This window comes from Mytilus californianus, unplaced genomic scaffold, assembly GCF_021869535.1.
Source record: "Mytilus californianus isolate M0D057914Y unplaced genomic scaffold, xbMytCali1.0.p SCAF_12, whole genome shotgun sequence".
Classification (NCBI taxonomy): Eukaryota; Metazoa; Mollusca; class Bivalvia; order Mytilida; family Mytilidae; genus Mytilus; species Mytilus californianus.
Genome location: NW_026262604.1, coordinates 55317601 through 55345038, shown reverse-complemented (window position 1 = coordinate 55345038; position 27438 = coordinate 55317601). Strand labels below are relative to the sequence as shown.

The window sequence follows — 27438 nt, the reverse complement described above, 5'->3', positions numbered from 1 at the left end:
ATGAAGTAAAAAAAAATTGTGATTTTAAATTGACATGAAATCCCATGTTTTAAATACCATAATTTCACTGGACAGGAGAAATTCTTGTCAAACTGAGTGGATTTCAAATTGAAGTACTAAGGGAGACAACTCTATTTTTTCAGCTATCAGAACATATATCATGCATAACATGTATAGATTAAAAATAGTCAAACATAAAAGTTTAATAATCTTTGTTAGATAATTATAATGTATGATATGTACACCTCATTGGTTGCTTCGATCTTCGGGTAAATATATTATCATAGGCATTTCATTTCTCAGATAACCACATTTTTTTTCTGACTTTTAAACATTTTTTTTTTCTGCAGATGAATGTGATTGCTTTTATCTCCTCAACTTGCTCAAAAGCAAGACAAAATTACATTTCAAAAGATGAGACATATAAATGTATAGTGGCTTTAACCTTTTTCAACCTTTTTTTTTCTCAATGTCAGTTCAAAATGATTTCATCTAGTACATTGTAACTGTTATTTTTTTTTTATTAAAGAACTTACATTTTATTCAAATATTGAAATTAACCCATTCTTAATCCTAGTGAAGAAAAAACCAAGAACTAATTAGCCACAACAAAACTTGCTCAGCCAATATTTTATCCCATAAACATAAACAAACATTTAAAAAATAATTATGACTTTGAAGCAACTGTTGGGGATACAGTATTAGCATGACAAGTGCAATGATAACAACAGTTGTCTTTTAAAATACAGGAGCATAAAGAATGCCACAATGTAGGAAGAAAAACATGAAACAGTCAGTCTGACACTTCTTCAAATCCTGTTCTGAATCAAATTACATGTCCTTTACCCATCATCCCCATCATCATGTTTCAAAATCCAACAATTTGTTCTTTCCATTATCATGATTATACAGTATACATTTAGAGAAACATGATTTGCTCTTTCCGTTTTATGGTATACATTTAGCATGTTTAGAGTAACATGATTTGCTCTTTCCGTTATACGGTATACATTTAGAGTAACATGATTTGCTCTTTCTGTTATACGGTATACAAATTTAGAGTAACCCTGCAACCCTGGATTCCCACTGTTTCACATAGAAACAAGGTTTGTTCAATATAAAAATGCAGGAACAAAATTTCTGGAAATAGTATTATTCTAAGCATGCATTTGATAAATTACCAAGTGACTTACCCCAGACACTTCAGGTTCATTGATAAATGTACCATGTGACTTACCCCAGAAACTTCAGGTTCCTTGATAAATGTACCATGTGACTTACCCCAGAAACTTCAGGTTCCTTAATAAATGTACCATGTGACTTACCCCCAGAAACTTCAGGTTCCTTGATAATTGTACCATGTGACTTACCCCAGAAACTTCAGGTTCCTTGATAAATGTACCATGTGACTTACCCCAGAAACTTCAGGTTCCTTGATAAATGTACCATGCAACTTACCACAGAAACTTCAGGTTCCCAATTTGAGTAGACATTGTTCTCGATACTAGATTTCTAAACACAGTCAAACTGCGTCTGATGACTGTACCTGTCAATAAATTTGGCATGCAGAATTCTGAAATTAACATAAAACAGTTTTTTAAATGTTACATCATTTTGTAGGATATTACAAAAGTTATCTTTCTTTGCATTAATAACATAATGGTACCAATTTTACTGCACTAGATGCACATTTCAACAATAAATATCTCTTCAGTGATGCTCGAGGCCGAAACATTTGAAAATCAAACTTTACTAAAATATGAAGAGATAATAAACCAAATTGGACAAAAAGTATAGCCAAAAGGGAACAAGGAATCAGAGCTTGGCATAAGGGAGATATATTCCTTAATTTTATAAATGATTCCAAAAATTTACCAAGTGACCTGCTATAGGGGTCGCTTGTTTAGATATTGCTCAGACTTGGCTGTCTGCCAGTATCTCTCTAGAAATTTGAAAATCACCCGCTACCCTTCGAAGTTATGGGGCTTATAGAAATAGTAAGAGATCTAAAATGCAAAATTCCTAGTTTGTATCAAAATATACACATCCCTAAATTTATGTACACATGGTCCTTCACCCAATTTGGTTAATAATTAGGTGAACTATCATAAGAGGATAATATGCCTAGATTTCTGTTTACCTGCCACACTCATTTGCATATTGCGCCAGGTTTTCTGATTACCAGACATTTGGGGCCCTTTATAGCTTGCTGTTCGGTGTGACCCAAGGCTCCGTGTTGAAGGCCGTACTATGACCTATAATGGTTTACCTTTTATGCATTGTGACTTGGATGGAGAGTTGTCTCATTGGCACTCATACCACATCTTCTTATTTATAATCATTTAAAAATTAAGATTAGTTGCATGCCTTATTTCCCCCTCACTTACCCTTGGTTTATGCCTGGACCCAGTTGTTCATCTCTTGGTTAAATTTAACCAAGGGTTAAATATCATAACCCTTGGTTAAAATTTAACCCTAGGTTATTTTCTGTTGTTCATCCTGTGTTTAAATTTAACCTTTTGTTAAATCCTTGGTTAAATGATTCAGATTTAACCTTGCTTCAGACCTGTGTCAAAATTTGAACCAAGGAATAGTTTTGTCTTAAATAGGATTCTGTTTTTATTACTAGATTGGAAATGTCACTAAATGTTTGATACAACATATTTTTCGTTTTCTACAGCTATTTGTAATCGTAAACTGAATATTACGTTTTATACTGTCTGTCCCCCTTTTTTTGCCTTGAGGATTACTTCTACCTATCAAACATTTTCAAATCACTATTTTCTTCACCCTGTCACCTTCTATGTTAATAAACAAATTGATCTGTCAAAATTAAACATCTTTTAGTAAGATCATGTATTTATCTATAATCAAATTAGTTTACGATCAATGCTTCTTTTCAAATTAAAGGTGGTCTCTGTCATGTCCGCCTTGTTGTTCTATTTAGTGAACTTGGACAGTGAAAAGCGTATTGTTTTTGATAAGAAACCATATTTTTTGGCCAAACAGTTTTTCTAGGACCGGAGAAAAGTGTTCATAATTCTTTTGATAAAAATGAACACTCACAGAAAATTTAACCATGGGTTACGTAAACAAGGGTTAACAAGCATATTCTGTGAGTATTGCCTACCAATTAAAAATTCATTGTACTGGATCAAAATGCTAACTTGATCTATAACTTGTCATGGTGTAAACTATATAACAAAAATCAAGTCAATAGCTTCAAAAAATGTGGAAAATAGATTATTTGAGTGAATTTTCTAAGTCCAAGGACCATAACTCTGCACAAAATTATTAGACCCGACCAAAATTCCATCTTGATCTGTAAATTGTCATGATAAAACTATATACCAATCATCAAATCAATATCTTCAAGCATGACAAAAAAAAGTGTGGAAAACTGATTATTTGAGGGAATTTTCTAAGTTCAAGGACCATAACTCTGCACAAAATCATCACACCAGAACAAAATTCGGACTTGATCTGTAACTTGTCATGATAAAACAATACACCAAATATCAAACCAATATCTTTAAGCACAAAGAAAAAAATGTGGAAAACTGATTTGTCGAACTGACGGATGGACAGACAGACAGACAGACGGAGTGCAAACCTAAAGTCCCCTTTGACTTCGTCGGTAGGGGACTAAAAAGAAGTTGAACAACAGAATTTTAATTATTGGTTACGTAACCGTCAGTTGAAAGATTCAACCCTGCATGGGTTATATTTAACCAAGGGTTATATTTAACCGAGAGATGAACAACCGGATCCTAGTGTATGCATAATTGACGCTGGGACATGCATTTCCAAAGATATTGTGACATATTATATGCTGTATATTAAGGTGCCATCTCCTGATATCAGAGATATAAATTACCTACCATCATGATGATAGATGTTATTGTTTTACAATTTTTTTTAAAGATTGTTGTTTTGTTTTTCTCAACCTCACAGTTCTCAGACAAAAAACTGATACCAATGGTTATACCCAATGTTAACCCAACCTTTGGCATGCCAGGAGAGACATGAGAGAGGTATTGGACAAAATTGTTCATATAGTTTCTTAAACGTTCATGGTTTGATTTTGGTTTATGCTGGACAGGACTTAACATATGCTCAATAAGAGGGCTATCTTTATTAACCCCTTTTTGAATATTGAGTCCTAATGCGCAGCCAAATGAGAAAACTATTCCAGACTCAGAATCCCAACAAAAAGGGTACAACAATGTTCCCAGAACTTAGAAATTTGATTTGTGTGTCTTGTATGCAAGTTCCTTGTATAACAATATGTTGAATGTAATTATTCAAAAGGTAGATAATTATTATCTATATGTCCTGTATGTTATTAACTTATAAATTTTAAACAAGTAAGCTATCTATTTTAATTAGGAAAATTTAAAATCACATAGGTACCCTGCACAAGGCACAGACATTGTATGAATAACTGCTTCTGCCAGAGGCCAGATGGGAACTTGCATAAGGGAGCTACCATTTGATTTTTATGGCTACTCGTCCACGCATGAAGGGTCATGCAGACACTGCCTTCTTTTATTGAGTAAAAATGACATATATATCTTAAAATTTAAAAGACTTTATCATCATGTTTATTATTTATAAAAGCAGTATTACTCCATGTATGATATACAGTAAATTTTACTGGCAATAAATATCAGTTTAATAATGGATTCATATTGAGTTTTTGAGAGTTCTCAAGAAATCAGTGTACCCCAAAAAGGATTAATCTTAAATTATATATTCATGGACAAAATGTGTACTCTGAACTGTAATGAAGTTGTCTCCCATTCAACAGGTCAGGAATAACCACCAATTGGTGGATTATACCTCAATTGACGTATAATCCACCAATTGACATATAATTGTATAGACCAATTGACGTATAATTCTTTGTTTTTCAAAGCAAATTATTCAACCAAAATGGAGCATTGTTTTCTTAAAACCATATTATTGTATGAAAACATGTCAAACATTCCTAGTTTAGTATAGTGACATAACCTATTGCATTTAATCAATAATTGTATTTGCAGTTTCTTCTATTGTTATCTTTCTTTCTTTCCAAATCTTCACATCCTTTGTAGGACAACCACACCGCTACAATATCTGTTCGGCATGTAGAACAAAACCCACCACCATGAATGAAGAAATATATGTACACTCTATTTTGAATAATACTATCCTCCACCAATATATACAGGTTCACTTTTGTAGTTGCTCGCATAACTTGTTGTGTGTACTCTTAGTTGCATTTAAAATTCATAGGCTAGTAACTGGACATATTTACAGGGGGATTATTTATGTTTACGTGGTAAAATAGTTCATACGTAAAGAGAAACGTTGTAAAATAATTACTTCAATCAGATTCGCACTCTAAAATCTAAAATCTAAGATAGTTCGCCTTAGAATCTAAAAAGTCGGCTCATTGAGCTTATTGTCTTTATATTCACATTGTAAAATCTACTTAAATCACTTGTACTCCGCGTATTGAGCTTGTCGTTACACATCATAAAATCTAATAGAATTTAAATATTCACCTTATCTATGTTAGCACAATAAAGAATAAAATGACTTTAAAAGGTAAAAGATATCGTCTCGAGTCTGTATTGGCACCGGCACACCCATATTACGTATTAATAAGCATAATGTTCTTTGCACGCATGGGCATAATACTCTCATGAGCATTTGACATTTATGATGTTATACTATGTGTTCGACGTTCGACCTATTTGGAGTTGACTGCCCTACATCCCAGACCCCACCCTCCCATAGACCATGACCAGAATATCTTCCATTCAGCTATAGTTGTAGTAAGAGTTTACTTCTGGCACTGTGTATAAGGAATATAAGACGCCTTGCTTGGTGTTCTATCTTTGAGACTTCTTCACTGTTTAGTCGAAGTTGTCGTTGTACCATGGTTACGTCCATCAATATCTGTATTTTAAACCCTTCACTTAAGGACTCCCATTCTATATTGCTGTGGTTTGTCAGTAGACTCTCTATATCATTAATATCTTGTCAATTCTTGATTGGCAATTTTACCACTAATCACCTGTCAATGGACATCAATACTGTCTGCAGTCATGTGATTATGAGTACAACTCCACAGGTGAATGGAGCTCTTTGTTAATACTTGACTTTCATTATTAAAAGTCAATCATGGTCATTAGTACAGATGTTTCAACAAAAGAATTGTTGTACACATGCATTCTCAAGAAATGCAGCAGGCTTTGACAAAACTGAAACTTTCGGAGGACTCAATAATGGTCATAAAATAGGTTGTAAGTTGCAATTTATGCTCCTATCTCACACTAGCATTTTATAACAAAAAAACTTGCATTATACGTCAATTGGTCTATACCAGTATATGTCAATTGGTGGATTATACGTCAATTGAGGTATAATCCACCAATTGGTGGTTATTCCTGACCTGTTCAACAGGTTTGTCAAACAGATGAATATACTTGTATATATATATATATAATGTTCTAAACCATTTTTGCATTATATAATTGATATATTTTAATAAAAACTACCTTTGCATTCAAAATTTCAAGCGTAAGAGTAAATTAAAAACGGTATTCAGAAAATCAGCCTACGAGGGCAGTGACGTTTCTGTATTAAAATGCCCATTAAATTAAATGACAGTCTAAGTAGAGCTGACCATTAATAGATTATCAAAATCATTAGGTAAATTAAGGACGAAATGTTGATGTTCTTGTTAAATACGTTATATTTTTACCCAAAGTTTGCCGGCTCTGTTTGTTTTTATTTTTGGCGAGAGTAAACGTAAACCAAGTTCGGTAATGACCACAAATTAATCCGAACTCGATCCCAGAACGTGAAGTTGGACACAAGCTTTTAATGTTTGTGCCTCAAGCGTTTTACGCAGAAAGTCACAGGACAAAAAGTCACAATTCAGTTTTGAGATTATTTTTCTTTGAACAAGAAAACACCAATTCTAAAATTTTTTTTTTTTCTTGAACTATTATATATGGGCGTTTTTCAATAAAAACGTGATTTCTTGTCCCAGCCACTTTTAAAAAAATGTGTTTGATCTTTACAAGGATTTTTTTGTGCAGTCAGTACATTGAATAAGATTTAACATTTTTAAGCAAAGAAACATACTATTATTAGAGGGATTAATAAGATATTGATTCATGAATGGTTCAAAATAACCAAAATGGCATGTCCCTAGACCTCCTGTTCAACCTTCATACTCTATAATATTGTAAAAAAAGGTATAAATAAATGTTATTTTTACTTAATATAAGTTCTTTAATTATTCAAAAGTATGTTTAGAGCCAACATATCTTAATAAACAGCTTTTGACAAAGTATTTTTAATTTTAGAAGGTGTGTCCCTGACATTCCTGACAAAATGTCCACTACGAAACGAAGTCATTAAATTTTGCTAATAAACAGTTTTATAAAATCAATGTTTGCAAGAGATATAAACATTAGGTTCTTACAAAAGAAGTGATGCTTTTAAAACGGCAGTTAAATTGTTGGCAAAAAAATTGAGCACATCAAATGGACCAGAGTGATACTGTATTTTTGTTAATGTCCACTACGAAACGGTTCAAATCTCCTTCAGTATTTGGTTTTAAAATTATGAAAAATATCAGTGTACAGCTTAGTACGTGCTTTGATGAATAAAATCATTCTTGTGACTATTGCAATATAGGGATTGTGGAAAAAAATTAAAACATGTGAATATGTCCACTACGAAACGGTCACCTACGAAACAAGTATGGGAGAAAAACGTTTCGTAGTGGACACTACCACTACCACTAATACGAATACGAATACGAATACGAAAGTTTTATTTTGATTCGGTTCACATAACAATACAAACATAAGCTCTTTAGAGCTTTTTACCGAATATAAGGTAACACAAACACAACATTAAAACATACAACATGCAGACAGGATATATAACAGCACAGTCATATCGAAATACTTGCAAAGCACTTTTAAAATACATATCTAAAGCCAAAGCTGAAGCACAACTAAAAATTAAGCACAACTAAAATTAAGCACAAATAAAATATAGCACACATGCAAAAATTTAAGGCATAATAACATGTTAGAGCAACTTCTAAAATATGATAAAGCTTATCTACAAGCAGAACAACAACATTTTGAACCATTCCAAGACTGTATAAGGCTCTTAAATTGAGAAAAACTGTTTTCAGTCCTGAAATGGTCAGGTAGGCTGTTCCACAGAGTAGCAGCTGCAAATTTAAAACTTTTCTTACCAAACTGTGTAGTTTTTACATGTGGTATATCCAGTATATAACTATATCTGAAAGAATATTTACAATCTTTTACATTTAATAAATCATGTAAACAGACAGGTGCTAATTTATTGACTATATTAAAAGTTTCAATTGCCATAGATCTTTGTCTTTTAATATGCAGTGAAGGCATCTTAGCCTTTTCAAGCAACTGTTGATATGAGCTTGAATGGTCTTCGTACACAAACCTTAGTGCTCTTTCTTGCACTTTTTCTAATTTTTTTGAATTTTTCTCGGTACAAAAATGGCATGCCAAAGGGCAGAAATTGAAGTTTGACAAAATAAATGTATGGAAAATAGTAAGCTTACTTAGCTTGTTCAGATAAGCTCCCAAACGTTTCAAAATATTTAGTTGCTGAGATGCCTTCCTGCATATTTTACCAATATGAATATCAAAATTTAGCTGATAATCTATGTCAATGCCAAGTAATTTGACAGTTGACTCACACGAAAGATCAGCACTTTGGATACGTATAGATTGATTTTTGTTATATGTCTTTTTCCCAACTGCTAAGACCTGAAATTTGTCGGGGTTTGCCTGCATTTTATTTATTTTGAACCACTTAATAAGTTTGAGTGATTCAGATTCCAAAGTAGAAATCAAAACATCATAATCAGGACTACAGTAAGATAAAGTATTGTCATCTGCATAATTATACAAAGTTCCATTTTTTATAAATAAGAATATATCATTGATAAAAACATTGAATAGTAGGGGGCCCAGGATAGAACCCTGGGGAACCCCCTTATGAATGTCAGCCCAACTGCTAAGAATACTATTTATTTTAATTTGTTGTTTCCTGTTTGTCAAATAAGATTTAAGTAGTGACATAGAATGAACAGAGACACCATATGCTGATAAATTATCAAGCAGAATTTCATGTGGTAGGCAATCAAAAGCCTTTGAAAGGTCCATTAAAACAGCAGCTATATACTGGTTTTTATCTAATGCTGCACGCCAATCTTCTAGCAGTCGTAACAGTGTGGTCTGACACCCATGGCCACGTCTAAAAGCACACAGATAGGGATGAAAAATAATATCAAAAAAATCACCAAGTTGAATTTCAAAAACCTTTTCATAAATTTTAGAAAAAATTGGTAGAACGCTGACAGGCCTATAATTGGCTTTGTCAAGTTGGTTGTTTTTCTTGTGCAGTGGTGTTACTTGAGCCTGCTTGAGTCTATCAGGAAAAACTCCAGTTTCTACAGATAGATTTATAAGTGTTGTTAACTGTGGCACAATTATCGGTTTACAATGTTTCACTACTTTTGCTGGTATGCCATCTACTCCAGTAGCTTTTTGCATGCAGTCGTTTTTTACTCTTTTTTCAATTATATTCGTGCAAAACAAATAACAAGGGTTAGTTTCATGTAATTTTCTGTATGATTTTATCAACATAGAATAGGGTTGATGTCAACTACGAAACTTTTTGTCTACTACGAAACGGTTTTGTCAACTATACTAAACTCATCAAAATGTCCACTACGTAACATGAGTTGTACCTTCATATGTGAAGTACTGTCTAACCTTTATCGATAAAAAATGGTTCTCCAATTCAGAAAAAAATGAGATCGTTCTTGTATATAAAGAAAAACAAACTGGAATGTCTATAGGAGACATTAAAATGCAATAAGATGTGCGTTTAGAAGCAGTTTCGTAGGGGACAAATGTCCCCTACGCAACAGTACATAAATTATGAAAATAATATCATTTTAAAGAGTATTTAAGATTGCACTTTTTATTTACAAACAGGTCTATAATAGAGGTATTCAAAATAACTCTTGAAATAAAATTTTAGACAAGTTGATTTTCCATTTTTGTAGGTCTGAAATTCACACTTTTATTGAAAAACGCCCATATATGAAGCAACTTTGTAATTAAAAGTTATTCAATACATATCAATTAGGAGCAAATGACTGTTATGAAAACTAAATGTCAAAGTGGCTTGGTACTTAAATGGCTTCATTGTGCCAAGAAATATATCCTTTGCATGATTAAGATTTTATAAATTTTCATTTATCAAGGCTTATGAACAATTTCCTAAACTTTAAGTTGAATATATGTAATAAAAAGAAAATATTTCAAGATCTTTCTCTTATATATTCAAACAATTGTCACAATTGTGACTTTTTGTCCTGTGACTTTTTGTCCTGTGACTTTTTGTCCTATTATATTTGTGACTTTATGTCCTGTGACTTTTTGTCCTGCGACTTTCTGTCCGTTAACCGTTTTACGCAATGGTGATATTGATTATAAGTTCCCAAGAAACTTTCTGTTAAACAGTAATATTGAAGACAAATAATATTAAAGTAAAAAAAAATACAAATTGTTGACCAGTCTGGCCTGAGTCTGAGTACCGTACTGTGACCGTATATTATTGTCAATTTGTATTTAATTGACAGGTAGTTACTTGATTATCATAAGTAAATAAGTAAGGAAGTAATTTTTATTTCGAAAAGGCACATATGTATAATAAACAATTGCATGATCTATATACGGTCATATACCGTTGAAAACATCTTACTACAATCTGTCGATACTTATAGTTTGGCATTGCACAAAGTCATGTTTTTCTCTGACTGTTAATGACGTCTTTACACTAAATCCATTGGATGTTGGATGTGAACTGATTGATATTTTAGTCTTAGATACATGAATTTTTTTATTAGTTTTTATTGGCTTTGAACTAGCTGTCGGTAACTGCCAGTACTCAGTCTCATTTCTGTACTAAGTGTCTTTTCGTTTTCGGGATGTACAAGTACCCTGCCACGTCCACCATGTGTTATTGTTAGATGTATTTCTATTTGTATCCATCAGATGAGGTAAGCCTTTTTCAACTGATTGTTATGGTTTGTTCTTATGTTGTACTGTTACACCACTCTTTCAGGTTAGCTAGGGGAGGATTGAGTGCTCACAAACACGTCTAACCCCGCCACATTCTTTATGTGCCTGTCCCAAGTCAGGGGCCTGTAATTCAGTGGTTGTCGTTGGTTCATGTCTGTCATATTTGTTTTTCGTAAATTGATTTGTTAAAAATTAGGCCGTTAGTTTTCTCAATTAAATTGTTTCATATTTTTCATGTCGGGGCCTTTTATAGCCGACCATGCATACGGTATGGGGTTTTCTTGTCGAAGGCTGTACGGTTGCCCATAATTGCTTTCATCAACTTCATTTGAACTTTGGTGGATAGTTTTCTCATTGGCAATCATACCACATCTCCTTATTTTTATATTAATACTAAGACAAATACACATAAACATAAAAATGTTAGCCTATATGATTTTTAATTAAGATAAGCACACATAACATGCATAAGCGTCAGACTAAATTAACATAGTATCTCCTTGTCTTTATAACGTAAGGGTTTATGTGTATTTGTCTTAGTATTAATATAAAAATAAAGGGATGTGGTATGATTGCCAATTATACTTGTACCATTTGCATCTATTTTTACCATATTTTTTGTTCACCATCATTTATTTAAGAAGACAAACTGAAGTTTCCATTCTGTATTTATTCTGTAGATATATGCAAATTGGGTACTCGGTGCAATTTAAGTATTGTTACTATTATCTAAAATGTACTCTAAATATAACAAACGTCTAAAACAGTAGGTTATATCTAAATGTGTAAAGAGTTTTGTTTGAATTTACTTAATATTTTACTGTTTTTACAAAGATGTCCAACAGGCTAAGTTTATGTTTCTATTGGTCCATCATGTTACAAGAACACGCTAAATAACCCTAAAGGTACATGCATGAAGCTACAGTAGACAACTGCAAGAAAAGAGCCTGTGTCCTCTATTCATAGCGGTTTTCAAGATAATAGACAAAACTTGCATTTTACCCCTATGTTTTATTTTTAGACATGTCGGCAATATATTGGTTGCCAGACTGGGTCATCGAACACATTTTTAAAACAAGATACACCAATCATGATTTTGGCCAAGTTTGGTAAAATTTGCCCCATTAGTTTCAGATGAGAATATTTTTTGTAAAAGTAAACGGACGACGACGACGGACGACGGACGCCAAGTGTTGAGAAAAGCGTTAAACACGAGAAGAGAATCGAAGAATGTGTGACTAATAGATTGTTGTTTGCCTATCGTCCAGTTCTGCAAACAGAGGTTCGGCAAGTAGGAAGGCCGGTCATTGCGGTTGTCACTTCGGAAATGAAGGTATCTGATATTGGCAGAAAGTTTGCCTTACTAAAAGCCACATTCGGTCCTCTCAGAGAATTATTGTAAGAGTTCTTTAACATGCTAAAATGTTTTAGCATTTGAGAATATTCTGAAAATCGTCTGGTTGAGAACATCTAGCTATATTAGGTTTCAATTAATTCAATTAAAATTATCACAGGAAGTTTCTTGTGGCGGTTTTCTTTAGTACAGGAATAGGTTGACCAACATTTTCACTGAACTTTTTGCTCTTTGGTCGGGATTTTATCTCTTTGACGCATTCCCCGTTTCCATTCTCAATTTTATATCAATAAATAACGTTCTACTTTATATCCACGTATATAACAGAACGTCTGTCTTTTCTTTCTCTGACGAAAGCAATAAACACAGTGGGTCAACTGAATGCAAGTAGAATCAATTTTAGCAAGACGATGTATTTTCAAGTACTGTCTTTAGGTAATTTATTTCGTTTTATGTTGTATTGTTGCTTTGTTGTAAACCCTAATCATCGTTTTATGTCAAGTAATTATAGTCTATCAGTAAAATCGGTGGTACTACGATGGGATTTAGTTTTATTTCTTAGCTTGTAAAAACTATGAATGAAATCTTCTTGGACATATCAGAACAAATAGATATACCAGAAGAGTGCTTAACCTTAAGGATGTACTTAGATGAGGTTTTGGAATTTTTGTCAGATGTTCGGACTCCTTGTTTTTTTCCTACGATACAAGGTAAAATATTTGCCCCATAACACCCATTTTTCTGTTCATATAAGACTTAAATAGCTCATAATAGGTCATTTACCAAAATTTAAGCAAATTCTAGATTTCTTTTCTTTCGGGTTGAGACCCAAATACTACCAATGCAAATATAAGGTAAAAATCCAAGTCAGCCTTTTCCCGCCATTTTTTAAAAATTAGATATCTCGAAAGGGAGCTCCATAACCTATCAATATTTTTAGCTTATTTTGTTCCTTAAATAACGCTGTTCTGACTTATAGCATCAACTTTAAATTCGAGATTTATTTAATTTCACCTAGGTACATACTTAAGATGGTTTAAAATTATAAATTTTATTGTTCTCTACTTCTACAATGTTTATTTATATATAACATGGAAATATACTATATCAAACTACATTATGTACATTGCCTGAATTAATGTTTCATCGATTTATTTCCAAAAATAATCAAAGAACCTACCCTTGTTATGAGATTATGAGCAGCGAAATAAACCTATGAAATCATTCCTAAATTTAAAGACAAAGTAACAATAAATGATAGGGTTAACTACGTTGTTTATCACATACAATCTGTCCAAAGTGAAAAAGACGTTCATCTCTTCTGTAGAAAGGTTGTTTCAAAGTTCGTGGTCACTCAACTTGCCGATGAAGAGGAAAATACATGTCGGGACATATGAAATAAGATAGAAAATCATAATTGCCATAAACATCATGTTAAAATTAATTTGGCTGGCTCTGCATGCTTTCCTCCGAGTAAAGGCTCTCAGGCTTGGACCATCGACTGGTTTACTTTCTGATGAAGAGTCAGATAGTGCAGATGCGATGTTGGCACTGGTCGTTTGTGTTTTCCTTATTTTTGTATGCTTGTATATCTGAATACCAATAGGAATGTACAGCAACGAAACAATAAAAATATTTGCTACGATTAGGAAGAAAAAAATGAGTAATAAATTCCTTCAATCGTTGGGTATTTCCCGGAAGTAGGGTAACAGCTCCACCCAGTAACATTCAACTTATAAGCCACTCCTTCCACTTGTTTATTTCCAGCAAGAACCAACACTGGACAAGACCAAATAATCGAAATAAAGATTACCGACATCAAAGCTATTCTCCGTTTTGACTCGTTCATCTGGTTTCCAAGTGACTTACAGATTTTGAGGTATCTCTACACTGCAATCAGAAGTAGTAGTAGCCCAGATGTAGACGAGGAACCTGTCATCACAAATAACAATCCTATACAAAGTGATCCTGATGGAAAAACGACAAAATACATGGATTCCAAAACATAAAATATTGAAGCTGATGTGCTGGCTATGAAATCAAACACCGACAATATAGGAATGAAATAACGGTCATCCCGTTTTTAAAGGCAGTGCTTTAATGCCTTTCTGGTTGCCGTGTTAATGTTTCTTTCCGCGATATCCAACTTATCTACGTGGGGGGTCATTAGGCTCCAAGTAGATCCGGAAAATGTTGATTCTCTCCTCTTCTTATTGTGATATAAAATGTTTTTTGATTCATTTCATTTACATTGGGAAATAGAGAAACGATCATTGTGTTTTGTTAGTTTTTAAAACTTTTGATATATTTGTATTTTGCATTATAAGCAGTCAACCGATGGACAAACTAGAATTATTTGAATTCCGTGTGGAAAGAGGTCGGGTTAATTTCGAGTGTTATCTGCAATCTAGATGTTTATAAATCATTTCAGTCGTTGATATAATAATTAAAGATCGACTGAACATGAATTATATTATACAATTTAAAGCGCATTTCTGTTTATGCACGTGAACCCGTCTAACGTTATTGTTATATCGAAGTTATATAAAGTAGCAAATTATCGTTCCTGAATAGGTGGCGCCGTGGTAGCCGAGCCTGTTCTTAAACTTCCGATTTCTACACTGCCCGGTGGTTCTCTCCGAGTACTTCGGCTTCCTCCACCATAATACCAGACTTCCCGGTGTCCTACACGCTCCCTTGGGCGGTGTTGGGGTGGGGATTGTTCTGGTGGTGGGTTAATATTGTAAAGGACACATCTCCAATAATCCTAAGGGAGTGTACATGGATCCGCTGTACCCTTGCAGTCAATCAAGGGGTGCGTCTCTTGCAGTCAATCAAGGGGTGCGTCTACACTGGCGGAATCTCGAAGTACATACATACTGTGCAACTATTACAGTTGCATTTTTAATTAACGATGCCAACTACTTGTTGTTGTGTACCTGGATGTCATTTAAGAGGAGGACATGCATTTCCAAATGACTTAAAAAGAAGGAAAAGTTGGATCGCCGCCATGGCCCATACGCAGATTTGACGAGAACAATCCATCTCAATCAGCTGTTGTTTGCAAGGCACATTTTACTGAAAAAGACTACGTGCAGAAAACTATTCATGGTAAAACTCTATTTTCTTTTTAAAATATATAGTTATATATGTAATCGCCATGCGAATAAACCAAAGTTTGTTTACAACCGCAATTATCGTTTTAGATTATAAAAGGGGGTGGTTAATTCAAGACGTCATAATTTTTTGGATTACGATTCAATGTGATCTGTTTGAGATTTTTTGGTGCTTGCTACAATTATAATGATTTCTTACAAAGGTATATCATACTGAGAATTATTTTAGCAGTAATTATGCTAATGTAGTAATGACAGGAATGCATAAGCATAGACTTTCTTGAAAAATATCAATGACATGCTCTCATCTATATTATAGTTATTTAGGTACAAACAATGTACGTTTGTTGCATAAGTCTCTCATTGTTTGTCCTTTGGATTTACATAACATACATTGAATCAGGCTAACATAGTTTTATCCAGATTGTAATGAATATATCTAGTTAATATTTTGCCAGGTAGTACAAAGTATGCATTGCTAATGGAAGTTCATTTAATTATCAAAAAACTAATGTTTTATAACATTTGTCAGGGCGCAAACCCACCATACAGAGACTTAAGTCTACTGCCATTCCCAGCCTATTTTTCTGGACCAAGCAAGAGACTGAATCGGCCGCAAAAAGAAAAATCAGGGCAGTGTCCTGTGAAAACAAAAGAACTAAACTTGATGAATATTGTAGTAGAAATCTAGAGGAAAGTTTTGATTGTAAAGTTGGTTTTCCTGAAGAAGTCATTCATACTGCAGACAGGATTTATGACTGTCCACCACCAACTGCCGAGCTAATGTTGAGCTTCACAGATGGAATTAAACAAACACCATCAATGCCTATATTTTCAGCAGAGAATTTTGAAATGAAGACACGTGACACAGCCATGCATTTTTATACCGGTTAAGAGTTGTATACTAAATTTTTATTTGTTTTGACCACACTTGGTCCAGCAGCACATTGTTTGAGATACATTGTACATATATTTTCAAATTGATAGGGTGTCATTTGAAAATCAGTTTTTTTATGACTTTGATGAAATTGAGGCACTATACAACCAACTTTGAACTGTCTAGATTCTAGATTGAAACTAGTGTTAAGAATATTGTATAAACATGGATTGTTTTTATGTCTAAACAGTGGCGTGAGGCTAACACTTAGCCATTTAGTGGTTTAGTCAGGTATTTTTCGCCATCCAACTTCAAATTAAAGTTTCCTACAACTTGGATTATTATTGACAGCACAGAATATCCCGTGATAAAACCTAAAGCTCCTAGAGCTCAGACAACCTTTTCATCATATAAAAACAGAAACACTGAAAATACTTGTATGTTCGACACCTAGTGGTTTAGTCAACTATGTCTCTAATGCATATGTTGGTTGTACCAGTGACTGTGAAATAGTTGAAAGATGTAGAATAGTTCAATTATGTGATCCAGGTGACAGTGTGATGGCAGACAAAGGTTTAAATGTGCAAGATTTGTTTGCTCACTTTAAAAAAAAAAAAAAGAAACAGAATAAGTTCCAAAACTCTTATACGGGATAGAAAAGTCTCCAATTCACACGTGAATATAGAGCTAATTATTGGACTTGGCAAAACATACAAAATTCTAATAAATCCTATGAATGGAACTGAAACAAAACTTTCATCTGAAATAACATTTAGTTGTTTTATGTTGTGTAATTTTAGAACTTGTATTGTGCCAAAGGATGCATAAATAAAAGTGACGCAATGAAGTTTGTTCTGATATATATATATTTACAATTACATGCACATGTAAATTGAAATGCATATAAAAATAAGGAGAAATGGTATGATATTCAGTAAGTTTATCGAACCAAAGTGCATAAGAAATGGGTTAAGCAGTTATAGGTGTTACTGTCACCGTACAATCTCCAACAATGAGAAAAACTTCTACCGTGTAAAAAATTTCAGAGATCTTACAACTAAGTTTTGTTGTCTCACCTTGACTTTGGTGAATTGTTTATATCTGTTGATGTAAATATAAAAAAGAAGATGTGGTATTGCCAATGAGACAACTCTCCACAAGAGGCCAAATGACACAGAAATTAACAGCTATAGGTCACAGTACGGCCTTCAACAATGAACAAAGCACATACCACACTGTGAGCTATAAAATGACAATGTAAAACAATTCAAACAAGAAAACTAACGGCCTAATTTATGTACAAAAAATGAACGAATAACAAATATGCAACACATAAACAAACGAAAACCACTGAATTACAGGCTCCTGACTTGGGACAGGCACATACATGTACATACAGAATGTGGCGGGGTTAAACATGTTAGCGGGATCCCAACCCACCCCCTAACCTGGGACAGTGGTGTAACAGTACAATATAAGAACGCATTATAAAAATCAGTTGAAAGAGGCTTAACTCATCAGATGGATAAATACAAATACAAGTGGTCGTGGCCGGGTAGTTGTACATCCAAACAACAAAAAGACACTAAGTACAGATCTGAGAGTACTCGCATTTACTGACAGCTAGTTCAAAGCCACTAACAACTGATAAAAAAATCTTGCATCTAAGACTAAATTATCAATCCGTAAGCTCCCTTTAGAATTTTATTAATTTTAGATTTTACATTTCTGAGTTATGGGGTTTTATTCATTAAAAAAGGGGGGATTTTCCAGTTTTTGGACAACAACTCAAAAATGCTTTAAGCATTTCGCATGAAACTTTGGTGAATTATTTATAGCTATTGATGTAATCTCCCTATAGATTTTCATAAATTTCAAATATGACATTGAGAAGAAATTGAAATTTATTTGTTTATAGTCTGGCAACAGATTTATTAAGCATTGCGCAAGAGCACAGTGTATTGCACAACAGCAAGAAAACTTTAATTGAATATAAATTCAATTCATATAACCGATTTCAAGTTCTTTGACTACATTTATTCAGAAACTATAATATGTCAAATATTTAATTACAATCCAAATTCAGACCTGTATCAAGCTTGAATATTGTGTCCATTTTTGCCCCAACTGTTCAGGGTTGGACCTCTGCGGGTGTATCCAGCTGCGCTCAGACAGTGAATCAGTTTATTTCTTAATTAAGAACTCCTTTTTGTCGAGCCTGCGACTTTTGTCGCAGAAAGCTCGACAGGGATAGTGATCCGGCGGCGGCTTTAGCTAACTTCTTAAAAGCTTTATATTTTAGAAGGTGGAAGGTCTGGATGCTTCATACTCTGTTTATGGATGCCTCATGTTACGAAGTTTCCGTCAGTCACATGTCCAATGTCCTTGACCTCATTTTCATGGTTCAGTGACTACTTGAAAAAAAAAGTTAAGATTTTTTGTAATGTTAAATTCTCTCTTATTATAAGTAATAGGATAACTATATTTAGTATGTGCGTACCTTGCATGGTCCTCATGCCCGTCAGACAGTTTTCACTTGACCTCGACCTCATTTCATGGATCAGTGAACAAGGTTAAGTTTTGGTGGTCAAGTCCATATCTCAGATACTATAAGCAATAGGTCTAGTATATTCGGTGTATGGAAGGACTGTAAGGTGTACATGTCGAACTGGCAGGTGTCATCTGACCTTGACCTCATTTTCATGGTTTAGTGGTTATAGTTAAGTTTTTGTGTTTTGGTCTGTTTTTCTTATACTGTATGCAATATGTCTACTATATTTGGTGTATGGAATGATTGTAAGGTGTACATGTCTAGCTGGCAGGTGTCATCTGACCTTGACCTCATTTTCATGGTTCAGTAGTCAAAGTTAAGTTTTTGAGTTTTGGTCTTTTTTTCGAATACTGTATGCAATAGTTCAACTATATTTGGTGTATGGAAATATTTTATGATCTATTTGTCAGTAACACAGGTTTTTTTTTACCTTGATTTCATTTTCAAGGTTCATTGTTCAGTTTTAAGATTTTGTGTTTTGGTCTGTTTTTCTTATACTATAAGCAATAGGTCAACTATATTTGTTGTATGGAAGGATTGTTAGCTGTACATGCCTGCCTAGCATGGTTAATCTGACCTTGACCTCATTTTCTTGGTTCATTGGTCAATGTTTTGTTTACTTGGTTAATGTTAAGTTTATGTGACAGTTGTAATAAAGCTTTATATTTAGGACTATAAACATAATATCAATGATTAGTAAAGAAGGCGAGACATTTCAGCGTGTGCACTCTTGTTTCATTCGTAAATTACTTTATACTTGGAAATATAATTTTACTTGGAGTTATAGTTTCTAAAAAAAGTATTGTCATTGAAAGCGTTGACATGTTGCAATGTACATTTATTCTACATAGTTCTATGGTACCAAATCAAAAGTTTATATAAAAAAGAAGTCAAAGGTTTCCCATCATTGTTTAGTTACATACATTTTTTGTGTACCTGAGGTCGTTGAATATAGATCATTATATAAATAAGGAGATGTGTTATGATTGCCAATGAAACAACTATCATCTATACATTGTACGTACCAGTAACAAACCACACTTGCAAAGTTGAATAAAATACAGTTGATAACATTTACTTATTACTAAAAAGAAAATGCCAAACTTTTTTAAACAGTATTTGACTATAAACATAAATAAAAAAGGTACAAACTGGACATAATGCACTAGTTCATAAACAAGTGAGAACAATCGCCTTCATATAGTGCTCAGAATATGACATTCATAAAACTTGTTCAATATCATTAGAGAACTTTAAATCTTAAATACTGAAAGCCACCTCTGATAAGTACAATGTACTATGCAAGATAATGATATAACTGGACTAAAAATACACACAACCTGTAATTAACTGCCTTTACAGCGCTTTCGCGCTTTGTTTCCTTCATGCGAAAGGAATACACTCCAAGAACGACAATGTTTCCGATAAATCCTAATACCAAGATAACGCACTGAATATAGACTGTTGGATAAAGTTTTAATCGATAGTCCTGGTTCCATTTTTGAGTTAAATTATATGCCATATATTTCGTGTTTTTTAACTAGTGTCTTATTTGTAAGGTTTGTCCACAAAAAGGAAGTAGACTTGTTCATTTATAAAGCAAAGTGAGTACAAAATTAGGAATTTCTAAATTAAGGCGAAAAAAAACCGGAAAACATTTAATACACCCATATTTGGTTTAGTAATTTTAAAAAAACTGTTTTAATGTATGAAATAAAAGTATTTGTTTCCTTGTATATATCCTCTTTAAAATTATGTAATGGATTAATCATTTTAGATGCGAAAGAAAGATATGAGAGACCGGATGGAGTTTACAAAATAGATAATAATGCACAAAAGGGCAGAATAAAGGGCAAAAAAAAACGAAAACAGAAAAATAGGCAAATAAAATAAATATTGGAGTAATAGGATTACTAAACTAATTAGAATATAGGATTACTAAACTAATAAGAATAGAGATATAAATTAGATATCTCGAAAAGGAGCTACATAACCTATCAATATTTTTAGCTTATTTTGTTCCTTAAATAACGCTGTTCTGACTTAGAGTATCAACTTTAAATTTTAGATTTTTTTAATTTCACCTAGGTACATCCTAAGATGGTTTAAAATTATAAATTTTATTATTCTCTACTTCTACAATGTTTATTTATATATAACATGGAAATATACTATATCAAACTACATTACGTACATTGCCCAAATTAATGTTTCATCGATTTATTTCCAAAAATAATCAAAGAACCTACCCTTGTTATGAGATTATGAGCAGCGAAATAAACCTATGAAATCATTCCTAAATTTAAAGTCAAAGTAACAATAAATGATAGGGTTAACTACGTGGTTTATCACATACAATCTGTCCAAAGTGAAAAAGACGTTCATCTCTTCTGTAGAAAGGTTGTACCAAAGTTCGTGGTCACTCAACTTGCCGATGAAGAGGAAAATACATGTTGGGACATATGAAATAAGATAGAAAATCATAATTGCCATAAACATCATGTTAAAATTAATTTGGCTGGCTCTGTATGCTTTCCTCCGAGTAAAGGCTCTCAGGCTTGGACCATCGACTGGTTTACTTTCTGATGAAGAGTCAGATAGTGCAGATGCGATGTTGGCACTGGTCGTTTGTGTTTTCCTTATTTTTGTATGCTTGTATATCTGAATACCAATAGGAATGTACAGCAACGAAACAATAAAAATATTTGCTACGATTAGGAAGAAAAAAAGTGAGTAATAAATTCCTTCAATCGTTGGGTATTTCCCGGAAGTAGGGTAACAGCTCCACCCAGTAACATTCATCTTATAAGCCACTCCTTCCACTTGTTTATTTCCAGCAAGAATTAACACTGGACAAGACCAAATAATCGAAATAAAGATTACCGACATCAAAGCTATTCTCCGTTTTGACTCGTTCATCTGGTTTCCAAGTGACTTACAGATTTTGAGGTATCTATGCACTGCAATTAGAAGTAGTAGTAGCCCAGATGTAGACGAGGAACCTGTCATCACAAATAACAATCCTATACAAAGTGATTCTGATGGAAAAACGACAAAATACATGGATTCCAAAACATAAAATATTGAAGCTGATGTGCTGGCTATGAAATCAAACACCGACAATATAGGAATGAAATAACGGTCATCCCGGTTTTCCTTCATGCGAAAGGAATACACTCCAAAAACGATAATGTTTCCGATAAATCCTAATACCAAGATAACGCACTGAATATAGACTGTTGAATAAAGTTTTAAGCGATAGTCCTGGTTCCATTGTTGAGTTAAATTATACGCCATATATTGCATGTTTTTTAACTAGTGTCTTAATTGTAAGTTTGTCCACAAAAAGGAAGAAGACTTGTTCATTTATAAAGCAAAGTGAGTACAAAATTAGGAATTTCTAAATTAAGGCGAAAAAAAATGGAAAACATTTAATACACCAATATTTGGTTTAGTAATTTTAAAACAACTGTTTTAAAGTATGAAATAAAAGTATTTGTTTCCTTGTATATATCCTCTTTAAAATTATGTAATGGATTAATCATTTTAGATGCGAAAGAAAGATATGAGAGTCTGGATGGAGTTTACAGAATAGATAATAATGCACAAAAGGGCAGAGTAAAGGGCAAAAAAAAAGAATACAGAAAAATAGGCAAATAGAATAAATATTAGAGAATAATAGGATAACTAAACTAATAAGAATAGAGAATAATGGGCAACATAAATAAAAAGTATAGAAACATGGTCTCAAAAATTAAAGAATACGGAAATGTTATACCTCCCATCCAGACCCTCCGATATCACGCATCTTCAATATACAGACTCCTGTATTTTAGTAGGGAAACCTCAAATCAATGATACTGGAAAACCAACAGACCTCCCGGATAGGTCCAAATATATATTTGACACCTAATTGAGGAGGGTGTGGATGAGAATATTTTTTGTAAAAGTAAACGGACGACGACGGTTGACGGACGCCAAGTGATAAGAAAAGCGTTAAAAACGAGAAGAGAATCGAAGAATGTGTGACTAATAGATTGTTGTTTGCCTACCGTCCAGTTCCGCAAACAGAGGTTCGGCAAGTAGGAAGGCCGGTTATTGCGGTTGTCACTTCGGAAATGAAGGTATCTGATATTGGCAGAAAGTTTGCCTTACAAAAGGCCACATTCGGTCCTCTCAGAGAGTTATTGTAAGGGTTCTTTAACATGCTAAAATGTTTTAGCATTTGAGAATATTCTGAAAATCGTCTTGTTGAGAACATCTGGCATATATATTAAGTTCCAATTAATTCAATTAAAATTATCACAGGAAGTTTCTTGTGGCGGTTTTCTTTAGTACAGGAATAGGTTGACCAACATTTTCACTGAACATTTTGCTCTTTGGTCGTGATTTTATCTCTTTGACGCATTCCCCGTTTCCATTCTCAATCTTATATCAACAAATAACGTTCTATTTTATATCCAAGTATATAATAGAACGTATATGTCGTTTCTTTCTATGATAAAAGCAACAAACACAGTGGGTCAACTGAATGCAGATAGAATCAATTTTTAGCAAGACGATGTATTTTCAAGTACTGTTTTGAGTAACTTCTTTCGTTTTATGTTGTATTGTTGCTTTGTTGTAAACCCTAATCATCGTTTTATGTCAAGTAGTTATAGTCTATCAGTGAAATCAGTGGTACTACAATGGGATTTATTTTTATTTCTTAGCTTGTAAAAACTATGAATGAAATCTGTTCTTGGACATATCAGAACAAATAGATATACCAGAAGAGTGCTTAACCTTAAGGATGTACTTAGATGAGGTTTTGGAATTTTTGTCAGATGTTCGGACTCCTTGTTTTTTTTCCTACGATACAAGGTAAAATATTTGCCCCATAACACCCATTTTTCTGTTCATATAAGACTTCAATAGCTCATAATAAGTCATTTACCAAAATTTAAGCAAATTCTAGATTTCTTTTCTTTCGGTTTGAGACCCAAATACTACCAATGCAAATATAAGGTAAAAGTCCAAGTCAGCCTTTTCCCGCCATTTTTTAAAAAAAATTAGATATCTCGAAAAGGAGCTACATTACCTATCAATATTTTTAGCTTATTTAGTTCCTTAAATAATGCTGTTCTGACTTATAGTATCAACTTTAAATTTTAGATTTTTTTAATTTCACCTAGGTACATCCTTAAGATGATTTAAAATCATAAATTTTATTGTTCTCTACTTCTACAATGTTTATTTATCTATAACATGTAAATATACTATATCAAACTACATTACGTACATTGCCTGAATTAATGTTTCATCGATTTATTTCCAAAAATAATCAAAGAACCTACCCTTGTTATGAGATTATGAGCAGCGAAATAAACTTATGAAATCATTCCTAAATTTAAACTCAAAGTAACAATAAATGATAGGGTTAACTACGTGGTTTATCACATACAATCTGTCCAAAGTGAAAAAGACGTTCATCTCTTCTGTAGAAAGGTTGTACCAAAGTTCGTGGTCACTCAACTTGCCGATGAAGAGGAAAATACATGTCGGGACATATGAAATAAGATAGAAAATCATAATTGTCATAAACATCATGTTAAAGTTAATTTGGCTGGTTCTGTATGCTTTCCTCCGAGTAAAGGCTATCAGGCTTGGACCATCGACTGGTTTACTTTCTGATGAAGAGTCAGATAGTGCAGATGCGATGTTGGCACTGGTCGTTTGTGTTTTCCTTATTTTTGTATGCTTGTATATCTGAATACCAATAGGAATGTACAGCAACGAAACAATAAAAATATTTGCTACGATTAGGAAGAAAAAAAGTGAGTAATAAATTCTTTCAATCGTTGGGTATTTCCCGGAAGTAGGGTAACAGCTCCTCCCAGTAACATTCAACTTATAAGCACCTCCTTCCACTCGTTTATATCCAGCAAAAACCAACACCGGACAAGACCAAATAATCGAAATAAAGATTACCGACATCAAAGCTATTCTCCGTTTTGACTCGTTCATCTGGTTTCCAAGTGACTTACAGATTTTGAGGTATCTCTGCACTGCAATCAGAAGTAGAAGTAGCCCGGATGTAGACGAGGAACCTTCATCACAAATAGCAATCCAGTACAAAGTGATTCTGATGGAAAAACAACAAAATACATGGATTCCAAAACATAAAATATTGAAGCTGATGTGCTGGCTATGAAATCAAACACCGACAATATAGGAATGAAATAACGGTCATCCCGGTTTTCCTTCATGCGAAAGGAATAAACACCAAGAACAACAATGTTTCCGATAAATCCTAATACCAAGATAACGCACTGAATATAGACTGTTGGATAAAGTTTTAAACGATACTCCTGGTTCCATTGTTGAGTTAAATTATATGCCATGTCTTGCATGAGTTTTAACTAGTGTCTTATCTGTAAGGAAAACAAGTTTGTCCACAACAAGGAAAGTGTTAACAAAATGAAGAACTTCTAAATTAAGAAAAAAAAAAACGGAAAACAATTATAGTTCACACACCCAAAGTAATTTAAAAACATTTGTTTTAAAGTATGAAATGAAAGTATTTGTTTCCTTGTATATATCTTCCTTAAAATTATATAATGGATTAAATCATTTAGATGCAAAAGAAAGATATGGGTCATTTTCAAAAAATGTCGAATTTTCAGTACACCCATGCTAAAATTTGTATTTCTAATGGAAAATGCAGTTGTAAGTGTTTAAATGAAAGTTTGTAGGATTTATGATTCAGAACATTACTAATAAACACGATTTAGATCTATTTTGATAAGATTAAAATATATTTAAGTCCGATTTTTGCGTAATTTACGTGCGCACGGTGTCCGAGTAACACATTTTAAATTATTTTTTTCCTATTTTCTGATCGCCTTGATATCTGCAAAAGGGACTTTTTTAGAACGTAAATAATAACTCTAACGAAAAATCGTAGCTTCTTTATTATTATATGTAACATTTTTTCTACAAACTAAATTCAATCAGCGTACATGAAGTTCATGTCCATCCTGTTACCGCTACTTAAATCAGCCGTTAAAATTTTCTCCCTATGAATATTGAACTAGTCAGTGTTGATTTCAAAAGCGCAAAGTAGCCTAAACATTTAACACAGCACGTTTCTTGTATAACAGTGTAGAGAAAAGAAATTTCAAGACATTTAGTGAAAAAAAATAGTGGGTACTTTTTTGTCATGTCTATACTGTTACCAACATATTGATTAATTACACAAATATTATACTTGCAAAAAGTGCAATAACGTGTTGGAAACCAAAATCACAACAGAAAAACATTATCACTTCATCATGTTCACCAAAAGGAGTAGTTATTTCACAACAGCATTCAAAAATGAAGAAATTTGTCTATCCTGTTATGTCTATCCTGTTACTATGGTTGCTATGGTTACAGTAACATGATAGACAATAGTAGACAGAAACGTCTTTAAAAAGTTTATAATAACATATAGTTGCACACATAATGAAATGTGTCGTTGTTTGAACTCATCTAAAGGTTATAACGTCTTAATCTACGCAATTTAGCATTTGCAGGTGCAATACTGCTATCGGTAACAGGATAGACAAAAAGGTAACAGGATAGAATTTAATATAGTGATATATCATTAACGTACGTTCCTGTTACCAATAAAATAAAGACAAAAGTAAACCAACGTGCGAGGGATTTACTTGATGTTGGGTTTATTTGAAAGAGGGAACACATGCTGAACATTATGAATTGCTATCTTAGACTTGCATTACTGGTGGTTATTTTCATAACCTTTGAAAACCAATTTTTAGAGGCATTTTTCAGTACAACATGGAAAATTGGCAAATAATCTATTATTTCACAGAATGAATATATATAGAAGTTTTTACTCTTGAAAACCATCTTATTGGCTACGAAACGCAAGCTTAAAATTTTACCGAAACCTTTTCTAAATAACCCGAAATTTCTATTGAACATGGTAACAGGAGACACAAAATATTGCACCACCAACAAATGTTTCAATATATTCTTGTATGACTAGTGTCAAGCTATCCAGCAATTCTCATCCTGCAATTCTCTTGCGATAAAGCTATCCTGCAATTCGTCATCCTGCAATTGCGTTCGAAAAACAACTTGAGTGACAATTTTATTTTTTTCAAAATCATGGTTTTTGACTTGTTTTGTTTGAAAAAAAAGATAAATATCAAGTTTTTTATATCCCATTCACAAATTTCTAACTTTAATTTACAAATTTCTAACTCATCTTTACGGTCTATAACTAGAATTTACAATTAGAAAAATCATGACGATTCACAAAGAGTTATATATCTGTGAAGTCCCGGATATGGTTCGATTTTATGCATGTTTAAGAATTTCTTGGGTAAACTTTCTTA

The 27438-nt window shown here is 33.1% G+C and overlaps 1 protein-coding gene and 1 long non-coding RNA gene across 2 annotated transcripts in view; one reads left to right on the top strand and one right to left on the bottom strand.

The window, feature by feature from the left end:
* Positions 1-6796, bottom strand: part of LOC127722041 (NAD(P)H-hydrate epimerase-like) — a 139264-nt gene extending 132468 nt beyond the window's left edge. Inside the window, exons 1-2 of the mRNA XM_052228889.1 lie at positions 6755-6796; positions 1459-1573 (exon numbers count right to left, since the gene is read on the bottom strand). Coding sequence (XP_052084849.1) covers positions 1459-1565 — 107 coding nt within the window. The 5' untranslated portion in view covers positions 1566-1573; positions 6755-6796. The remainder of the gene's footprint in view (positions 1-1458; positions 1574-6754) is intronic.
* Positions 6797-15560: 8764 nt separating this feature from the next.
* LOC127722044 (uncharacterized) lies at positions 15561-17099 on the top strand. Its single transcript, XR_007991616.1, has 2 exons — positions 15561-15621; positions 16159-17099. It is a non-coding gene; the product is annotated as an uncharacterized LOC127722044 (long non-coding RNA).
* Positions 17100-27438: the final 10339 nt, after the last annotated feature.